Consider the following 11,044-nt stretch of genomic DNA (forward strand, 5'->3'; position numbering starts at 1 on the left):
GATTTCATTGTATTTCTTAAAAAAATTATAGGAAAAGTTTTGAGAAATCAAAAAGTACCAATTTTCTTGTTTTTTATACTTTGCTTGTTTGGTTCAAAACAAGAAAATGACTCATAACTTTATAGAAAATAACAAGCTTTGGTAGGTTTTTAATTAAATATGGTATGTGTCAGATTTCTGGTGATTTCCTCTCATTTTGAAAGAAAATTGCTTTTTGTAAAATTTGGTAGGTTTTGATATTTTATAGAAAATATTTCTGTAAATTTTTTGTTGAACCAAACACAATTTACAGAAATATCTGGAAAACTTTTAATTATAAATTTGTCATTGTCAGATGTTTTGAGAAAAATTTTCTCAAAAAGTGTGCAACCAAACAGCCCCTTAGTTTAGTGTTTTTTTAGAAAAATCATATTTAAAATAAGGTCATTTTACATAACATCTTTTATCTTCAATTTATATATAAACCACTTTTAAAGCATTTTTCATTACAGTCAACCATCCGGACTTCCTTATAAGTCGAGTTTCTTTTCTACAATTATTAGTTGTCATACCATGTATATTAGAGATATGATTCTAAATGAAGGTTAGGTGGGATCAATTACTCCAAAAAATTAACGAAAAAGTGAACCCTAGTGATTGATTGCAACAAAAAGACGTTTTACGGATGGTTTATGTATAAATTGAAAAATCAAAGGCGGTTCTATAAAATATCTCTATTTTAAAGGTCGTCTCTATTAAAAAAACCATTTCATTGACTTCACCAAAATTCTATTCTAATTTCACTTCAACAACTTACTGTTGTGCCAAAAGTAACCACCTCATCTCATTGCTCATTTTTCCTTTGGATAAAACTGGGGTTTGCCCCAAATAATAGATATTCACAAAAGCTAAACCAGGACTGATCCTAACACAGTTTTATGTTAACTGGACTAACTTTACTACATGACTGGTTGAACCAAAAGAAAACTAGTTTAGGCATACGCAAAAGCCAAGCCAGGACTGATCCTTTCACAGTTTTACCTTAATCGGGCTACTTTTGCTACATGGCAGGTTGAACCTACGGGGAAAGAAACTAGTTTCAGAGCCTATATTTGACCTAAAAATTGTAAAATCCTGACCCAATGTTTGCCAAACACAAAAAAATTCAATCGTGTTTTGTGGGTTTGCCGAACTGACTACTAAAATCACATTCACAGTTAGTCGTATGGTTGAGCTTAATCAGACTATTGAAACTTACCATCACTTATTCGTGAAGTGAATTTCACAAGAAATAAGTTTCTTCTCGCAAGAATTTATTTCTCATCGACCATGAATCCTGGTAACAAACCTCTGCATGATTGCTCATCAGCATTTTTACCCAACCAAAACAACATTCTATTGATGAACATGGTCAATATTACAGGAGCTAAGCCAAAGCTTTAAAACATCCATAACAAACACAAGACAAAGCATGCAGTAATATTGATGACAACAAACTCTCATAGTCAGCAGTACTTCAACATAAGGCTATGTACACAAGAAAACTACATAAAAGCTTGAGATAAGCAACAGTACAAGAAGATACAGAATTTTTCCCACAGAAGAACCAAACAACCTTTAGTTCTCATCCTCGTGAACATTGGTTTCAGATGTAGACGAAGATGATGATGAAGGGTTTGACAAAGAATTCCTCCCACGCCGTGACCCAGTAGATGAAAACAACCCACTCAAAGACCACGGGCTCAAATTCCTACTCCCGTTCCCTCTCTCATTACCAGACTCATTCGAGACCTTGACAGGGCAAGAACTATGAAGCTCAAGCCATGGCAATATACACTCACTATGAAACTTATGTTTACATGGCATCTCCCTTGCTTCACTCCCAATCTCAAAATCATCCAAACAAACTGAACAGTTCAAATTCTCCTCAATTTTCACCATTGGCATCGCATCAACTGCTTCTTTCTTAGCAGGGGGAGTTCCATAACGATTAGGATCGTTCTCAGCCAAATGCTGCAATAACGAATCCAACCCTGGACCGATAAAATAGTCCCCCAATGAAGCACCAGAACTCCCATCGTTCGAATCAAAGGTTCCTCGAAGAATCACTGCTTGGTTAAAAGGGTTGATCAAGATCACACTTTCCCTATCTCTTTCTCTTTCTCTCTCTCTTTCGCTCTCCGGGGTTTCATTCTCTGATCCAGCATCAGTTCGGAGACCTTGAAGAAGTTGAAGAATGGCCGAGCTATGTCTCCTCCTCCTTCGAAGGAGAACTTCCAAATTGTGATCATGGTCGGAATCAGATCCATCATCTGTCCTCAGTAATCTCAATCTCCGGCGCCTAGGCCGACCACCCATCATACCAAGCAAAATTGGGGCTAACATAGAGAGGGAGCGATCAGAGAGCTCATCATCATCATCATCATCATCATCCTCATTTGTGATTCCCCCTACTCCTGTGTCTGCTCCAACGCTACTCATTTCTTCGATAAAGCCACCATCACAATAGGGACATTTGATCTCGGCCTCCATGATAGGGTTCACTATTTGTTCACACATATGGCACCAGTATCTCTCCGACATGGCTTCACTCATATTTCACTTCAACAGCTGAAAAAGTTGCAAAGGATCTAACATAATAATTGGAGAATAGTACAACCAAATTCATAAAACAGGATTTTTAGAGTTAAACTAAGGCAGGTTGGTCCCTCAACAGAACTGAAATGTTTCCTTATATTAAAAAAGGGTTTATGCTGGTGAATCAAGGGGCGGAAAAAAAAAAAGAAAAAGAAAAAGGATACCCTGTGGTTCTTATTTCATAAGAGAAATGAAATTAATGAATTAGGCAAGCGATCTAGATAGTGACACTTTACTCCCAGAAATAAGAAAATTGTGCCTAAAAATAAAGATCATCCATAAACAAAGAAAATAAAATCCAGATAGCCAAAAAATAATACCCACACCATTAAATCTTCAACAAGGGGATTCCTTTCTTTCAACTAGGGTAAATTTCTCCAAATAGGAAAAAAGTTTTTTTTTTTAAATAAACTCAAAATTAGAGATACCATTTCGTCATCAACAAGGCACGCCATCTCTAGAGAAAGAATACCCACATGAAAACAAGAAAAAAATCGCATAACAAACTGGTACTCTTGTCAAAGAAAACAGATCTTGGCAAAAAAAAAACCTAAAAAATGGTTAAATGGATAGATCTCAGTCAGCTAAAAAAACCCATCATAAAAACAAAACCTTTATTCTTAAATCATTATATACATGAGATTTTGTACAGACCCAGTTGAGTTTCCTAGTCAAACCATCTCATACATGAGACTCTACAAAGCCCCAGTTAGATTAAGCAAAGAATAAAGCAATTAAGCATCAACCTCTCACATGAACTGCAAATTTTACTCAGTTAAATTGAGAATTCAAAGAAGAAACTAACCCTTTTTCAAGAATCTTGCTTTGAATTCAGTGGGGCTTTGGGATTTGGTGAAGAGAAGATGAGTTCTAATAAGTTTTTGCAAAGAAAGGACAACCCAACTTCCCCAGTCTTCTTTTATTTCCTTTTACTCCTATAGGACTTTCGGAAAAAGCAATGTTAATTTAATAAATTAAAATGTGGGTCCAATTCATCGTCGGACCCACAGTTCAGTCTTTCAGTAGTTGTTTTGAGTACAAACGGGAGTGCGAAGAGAAATTCTCAAGACTTAAATATGTCTTGGTTGTAATTATTATTGGGTAAATTCAAAAACCACTAAACTTCAAGAATTTTGCGCGAAGCCCCCTGTACTTTAGAGAAATTGCCCTAAACTCTGGGGAGGTTTGAAGTTTGTTTATTACAAAAAAAATTAGGGGGGGGGGGGGGGTGGGGGGAGGNTAGATTTATTTTAAGGTTTTATTGTAGGGATATTCACGTTTAATTACTTTCCAATGTTTACTAAGAAGAGAGCTTATCTTTACTACAGTCTTATTTAAGTTTGTGGGAATTTTGAAGAGTTCAATGAGGGTTTTTTGAATCTCTTAACTAAAAAGTTTGTAGACTTCTTAAATTTCAGAGGAATTTTCTGCAGATTATTCGAAAGTTAGGGTGTTTCCTGAAATTTACCCTTTATTATGTCATTTGCTTATTGCTCTTGACAGGGGAATTATATTCATACTCTCTAAATTGATAGTTCACTCCCAAAATGGGCAAGTGAAGTTGGGAGAGGGATAGAGTAGATCGCTAATTTGTAGATTGATAGTAAAGAGAAACATTGAATTTATGAGTATTTATATGTGATGATAAGATTTTGGAAGTCATGGGCTACTCTTTTTTTATGAATTTGAGGCGTTGGATGATGTGGGCGCTCGCTATCTTCGTAACACGAGCGTGGCCCACTTGGAGATTCCTTTAAAGCTATTGCTATTTTTGTTGTTCAGGGGCAGTTCAGTTTAATTGCCAAAATTTTAGAATTTATAATTTTATAGAAAATTTGGAAAATTGCTTCCAAGCCTCAAATTTTAAAAATCAGCGTGACCTAGCCCCTCCTACTTTTACCTATGTGTTGCACCCTCCAATTATTAAAAAAATTGTACCCTAGCTCCTCCAGCTCACCTCTCCTCAAGTTTCAATGTATTTTACATCAAAATCCTAACTTTACCCTCAATAGCATTCCTTCTTTCTTCTTCTCCTCCTCCACTCCCCCTCTGCCCCTTCCCTCAACTCTCTCCTCCTCTCCGATCCCGTGGCGGCGCCGGCTCCCTCTCCCGCGTCGAGATCCGCCGTTTGTTGGGGTTTTTCTAATGGCCGACGACCACATCACCGATGACTCTGCCGTCGTTCTCAGCTATGGACATCAATGACGACATCGACGACGAAGACGCATCCACGACAACGAAGCTGCCAACTCCCCAACCCACTCCAGATCCAACTCCTATAAGCACACAGCAGCCCCTTCCCCTATCCAAGCCAAGTCCGGCCAACCTCAGCCCCAACCTCGCTGATTTATCACCGCCACCACAATACACTCCGCCCAAATGCACGCCACATGTTCGACCTAATGACTGAACACCACGCCATACCCTTGCACTTCCTAATCTTTGAAATGTCACATCAGCCTTCAGCCGACTCTCCGCCTCTAACGTGGGCCGGGGTCCAAGCGGGCTGGGCTCCGGGCCGGCCCGGTTTCTTTATTAATTAAAATTTTTAATTTTTTTTTAAATTTGAAGAATACAATGACATGTTAACTTTTCTTGGTAGCTTGTTAAGTTACACAGATAACATGTTAACTTTCGTAGTTAGATTATTAAGTTACACAACTAACTTGTTAACCTTCTTTGTTAACTTGTTAAGTTACACATGTAACATGTTAACTTTCACAGTTAGATTATTAAGCTACACAGATAACATGTTAACTTTCCTTGGTAGCTTGTTAACTTACACAGATAACATAAGTATATGCCCACCTACGAAAAATGTGAACGTTGAGGATTTATATATATCAATAGTTGTGTATATTTGTCCTATTAACTATTGAAATACTTATTTATGTCATTAGCTGTGTATATGAACGTTGAGCATTTACCTGTTAACTATAATATATAGCAAGTTAACCTGATCTGGTATATACTTACGCACAGCAGAATGAGGTTAACTATAATCCATTACATGTTAATTATAGTTGATTAGTTGTTAGCTCTTACATGTAATTTGTTAACTATAATAAATATCTTGTTAACTCTTAATTCATAAGTTAACATGTTAACCATAAGTATATGTCAACCTATAAAGTAGTTCTGTAGTTGTATCACATTACACCCCAGATATGGTTAACATGTTAACTATAATTTATGTATAGATTATAGTTTGTATAGATTATAGTTAACAGGTAAATCCTCAACGTTCATATACACAGCTAATGACATAAATAAGTATTTCAATAGTTAATAGGACAAATATACACAACTATTGACATATATAAATCCTCAACGTTCACATTTTTTATAGGTGGGCATATACTTATGTTATCTGAGTAGCTTAACAAACGAACAAATAAAGTTAACATGTTATCTGTGTAACTTAACAAGTTAACAAAGAAAGTTAACAAGTTATCTGTGTAACTTAACAATCTAACTACGAAATTTAACATATTATCTATGTAACTTAACAAGCTACCAAGAAAAATTAACATGTTATCTGTATAACTTAACAAGTTAACAAAAATAGTTAACATGTTATCTGTGTAGCTTAACAATCTACCTACTATGTAACTTAACAAGCTACCAAGAAAAATTAATATGTTATCTGTATAACTTAACAAGTTAACAAAAATAGTTAACATGTTATCTGTGTAGCTTAACAATCTACCTGCGAAAGTTAACATGTTATCTGTGTAACTTAACAAGCTACCAAGAAAAGTTAACATGTTACCTGTATAACTTAACAATCTAACAGAGTAACTTAACAAGCTAACAAAAGTATTTCAATAGTTAATGCCATATATAATTATTTCAATAGTTAATAGGACAAATTTGTGCATCAATTTTATATTACATTTGCATTATAGTTCACATCCTTACAAAAGTATTTAAGTTTATATACACAGCTACTACATACATACAAAAGTATTTAGCTATTACATACACCCAAAAGTATTTCAGTTCATACATACAAAAGTGTTTCACATCCGTAACTCATATTAATCGACGATCGGTTCATTGCAAGTTGCTCGGTTATAGCGATCGGTTCGTTACAAAAGTGTTTCACATACGCCTTCACCGCTCCTGCTCTTCCCTTTGCCCCTCCTCATCCTTTCAACTATCCTACTCCAACGACTGGCCCCACCCTCTACTATTGATCGTCGGTCATTTTCGAGTTCGATATACCATTCGACATAGATCTGAAACCCAATAACCCGATAAGCCTCATCTATCGCCCTTTGACTTCATCCTCATCGCCATTTTCTCCACTAAGTTGAATAGTAGATAAAATTCAATGCTTCATACACACACACACCAAAATCCTACAACAATTGCGGCATAAACAAACTCACACACACAAACACAAACACAAACACAAACACATCCCCTCTCAATTATTTTGACGATCAACCAAATCAAACCCCAAGCCATTCCTCCTTGCCAAGCTCTCTCTATACATGTACCTCAATAACTCCACCACAATATCCAAATACCCATTCTCCGCCATAATGAATAGTGTCATCGCTCCCATCTCATTCAACTCGTTCACCATCACCGACCTGATGGTCGCCACCTCTGCGTCAAACTCTGTGGTGTAGGTGGTGCACCATTAGGGTAGGGAGGCTTCGTAACATGATGTGAGTGGTGTAACATTAGAAGTGGAGTGTCAGCTGAAGGCTAATGTGACATTTCAAAGATTGGGAGGTGCAAGCGTTGGGCATGGTGTTCAGTCATTAGGTCGAACATGTGGCGTGCATTTAGGCGGAGTGTGTTGTGGTGGCGGTGATAAATCAGCAAGGTTGGGGCTGAGGTTGGCCGGACTTGACTTGGATAGGGGAAGGGGCTGTTGTATGTTTATAGGAGTTGGATTTGGAGTGGGTTGGGGAGTTGGCGGCTTCGTTGCCGGGGAGGTATCTTCGTCGTCGATGTTGTTGTTGATGTCCGTAGCTGAGAACGACGGCGAGTCATCGGCGATGTCATCGCCGGCCATTAGAAAAACCCCAACAAGCGGCGGATCTCGACGCGGGAGTGGAGGAGGAGAAGAATAAAGAAGACAGGTTGTTGAGGGTAAAATTAGAATTTTGATGTAAAATGCATTGAAACTTGGGGAGAGGTGAGCTGGAGGGGCTGGGGTACAAATTTTTCAAAAATTGGGGGGTGCAACACATAGGTAAAAGTAGGAGGGGCTAGGTCACATTGATTTTTAAAATTTAGGGCTTGGAAGCAATTTTCCCTAGAAAATTTTAGAATTTTTAAATTTATAGAAAATTTTAAATCTATAGGATTTTATACATATTTTAACATTTTTAATATTTTATTTAGTTCAACATTATTATAGAAAAATAAACTCTAAACTTTGAATTATCTTGTTTAATTTAAACCTAAATTATAGGATAACAAATTCTTAAAAAGAAGAAGTGAACATACTTACCTTAATGAGGTTAACTGTCACAAAAATTAAAATACAATGGTATAAAAAAGGTAAGTATACTCATTTATGAGATTTTCCAAATCCTCTCCAACTAAGAGGATTTGGAAAATTCTAAAAATTAGGTGCTTTTTTTATTTTTGGGATCTAACATTTTAAAAATTTTCTTGAAACAAACACCAAATATAGAATCCCAAAATACAAAAAAACTCACTTTTTTATTCCAGAATTTGTACTTCGCATCAAATGCCAAACTTTTGTTTGAGCCAAACAATCCCTCAACAAATGTATTGTAAGTTTTGAGTTAATGACTGTAGGCGTCAAAAATTGCTTATGGGTTTTCGCACGCAGCTCGAGATGTAAAGAATACGATGAACATTATTATCAGCATCAAGAAGGATTATCTAATGTTATAAAGAAGCTAACAAATGCATGAAGTGAGTTGATAAAATATACAAATTAACGGGATAGTACAATAACGAAGAAGCGATTCGACCTGGGGTTTCATTTCACCTACAAAGGAGTAAGCACCACTCATGTCTTGTTCATCCCATGGGTGAATTGCCCATAGGAGGTTGTAGAGATCTTCACAAACTTTCTAACGTGCCTTGGATCACTTCATTTTGAGGTCGAACGAGGGAGTTAGAGCAAAAACACTCGAGACAGTCCAAACTGTTTCGCACTTGCGAGACACCAATTGTGTCTCGTATATTTTGGCTATGATAAGATTCTAGTCTAAAGAATCTCAAAAGATAAAATTTATAGGTGTCTTTGTTATCTTTCTAATACATTTTGAATCATCTTATTCTAAATTCGTACGAAAGAGTTAAGACCAAAATACCAGAGAAAGTCTAAGCTATCTTGGACGTGTGCGAGACAGTCGAAGTGACTCACGCCCAAGTTAGCTCCCAATGAGTTTTATGATAAGATTAGCTTATAGAACTCCTTAGGATTATTCATATATTAAGGAATAATATTCTTTTGACATCCTTTTAAACTCAATGTTTAACTCTTCTAATGCGGTTGCTAGATCACATTGCATGTAAAAGGATTCACTTTCGGTATCGGAAACTACCTCCTTTTCATAAGCCATAAAACAAATGTTAGGATCATGAAGAGCAATCTTTGCTCCTTCTTCATTGCTATCCGAATAGCTTGGCTCGGATTCCTCCCCTCCGGCATACATTGCTTTCTTCTTCTTGTATTTTAAATATTTTTCCTTGAACTTAGAGCAATCTTTGGTAATATGACCCGGTTCGTTACATTCAAAGCAGTTGATCACCACAAGATCTTACTCCCACACAGTTGATCTCCACAAGATCAAGCTCACAACAGTAGTAAATGGTGTAAAATCTCTCTCTTTACAGTGTCCCTATGGCAAGGAGAAAGATCACACTTGAAGTTTGAGATGTGAACTTGAAAAACAGAGAAAACAGGTTTGAAAGTTTGAGGCTCTTTTGAAAACAGTAAAACAAGACAGCAGAATTTTTGCAATAGACAAGAGCACTTAAGAGAAGAGGGGTAGAGGGGTTTAAATAGGAGGAAACATAGCTGCAAAAGCCCATACCCAAATCCCACACAATCCCGTAAAAAATCATTTCAGAAAACTGTACTAAAACGTCCATTGGGGTGAACAGCGGTCGACCGTGAAATTCTCGCGGTCAACTGCGAGCCACTTTCGAATCTGAGAAAAATTCCAGAGAATTTTACGGTCAATCGTGGCGGTTGACTGTAGAAATTTTCAGATTGACGGTCGACCGTCACGGTCGACCACGAAAGTTTCTGCTGCCCACTCAGAGAAAAACATAGGCGCGGTCGACCGTGGTGGTCGACCGCAAACTGACACAAAAGATATCTGTTTTAAAACTTGTTTTTGACTCTTTAAAAATCTATAAAAATACTAAAATGACTTCTAAAAATTGTGTAACTTTGGAAATTAGTTTTAATACTAGAAACAATCTGTTTAGAAAAGTAATTTTGCGAATAGGTCCTCATACTTGTGAAAAATGATATTTTGTCAAAACGTTCAAAAATATAAGTACGAAAACGTGTGTGTGATATCCCAATAGCTTCAAATGAAATCTAAACTACTTGCCTACATTCTAGCACTAGAGAGAAAAATAAAAACTAGCTAATATCCTCACATAGAATTACATTTCTTTGAGTCTTGATATAGCTTTGAGTTGATGAAGCTTTCACTTGTATATGTTGTTCTTGATTAATATTTGCTTCATCACTATGCCTCCTCCTCCTTTGGGTATCATCGTTGTAGTTCATATTTCATCCAATCCTCCATAAGTGGTACTAACAAGCTTGATATATATATTAACTACAATATCACTCAACAAGCAATTAGAACCGATAATGGTGGTTGTAAATCATCATCAAAATATAAGGGCTAACAATCTCCCCTCTTTTGATGATGACAACCAACCATTATATTAAAGCAAAATAAATATAGCTTATAGATAGTAGCTCCCCTATCTATGAGCTCCCTCTAACTATGTGCAACAAATGAGGAGATTTCTCTCCCCCTTTGTCACCATCAAAATGGAGTAAATGGAATGGTAAATAAAAAATACATATGATGTACAACAAACAAGCAAAACAAAAGCTTTTACATAGTACATAAACCCAAACCATTTCTTATGCGACAAAAATCATCTTCATTAAGAGGCTTGGTAAAGATGTCCGCAAATTAAGATTTAGTGTCAATATAAACAAGGGAAACATCTTGCCTCTCTACATGATCGCGTAAGAAATGATGACGCACATCAATATGTTTGGTTCTAGAGTACAAAACAGAATTTTTTGAAATATTTATAGCACTAGTGTTATCATAAAAGATTTTATATTTTAAAAATTCAAATCATAGTCAACTAAACTTTGTTTCATCCATAAAACTTGGACACAACATAAGCCGACGGCAATGTATTCCGCTTCCGTGGTGGACAATGC

General features: G+C 36.4%; 1 protein-coding gene across 1 annotated transcript; it reads right to left on the reverse strand.

The window, feature by feature from the left end:
• LOC109831190 (E3 ubiquitin-protein ligase RING1-like) lies at positions 1,597-3,536 on the reverse strand. Its single transcript, XM_020398526.1, has 2 exons — positions 3,422-3,536; positions 1,597-2,589 (listed from the first exon to the last, which is right to left on the reverse strand). The coding sequence occupies exon 2, from the start codon at positions 2,572-2,574 to the stop codon at positions 1,597-1,599; it is 978 nt and encodes a 325-aa protein (XP_020254115.1). The 5' UTR covers positions 2,575-2,589; positions 3,422-3,536.

The sequence above is a fragment of the Asparagus officinalis genome, chromosome 2, assembly GCF_001876935.1.
Source record: "Asparagus officinalis chromosome 2, Aspof.V1, whole genome shotgun sequence".
NCBI classification, from domain to species: Eukaryota; Viridiplantae; Streptophyta; class Magnoliopsida; order Asparagales; family Asparagaceae; genus Asparagus; species Asparagus officinalis.

Coding starts and splice junctions, on each gene's coding strand:
- LOC109831190 (XM_020398526.1), bottom strand. CDS start 2,574: ATGAGTGAAGCCATGTCGGAGAGATACTGGTGCCATATGTGTGAACAA.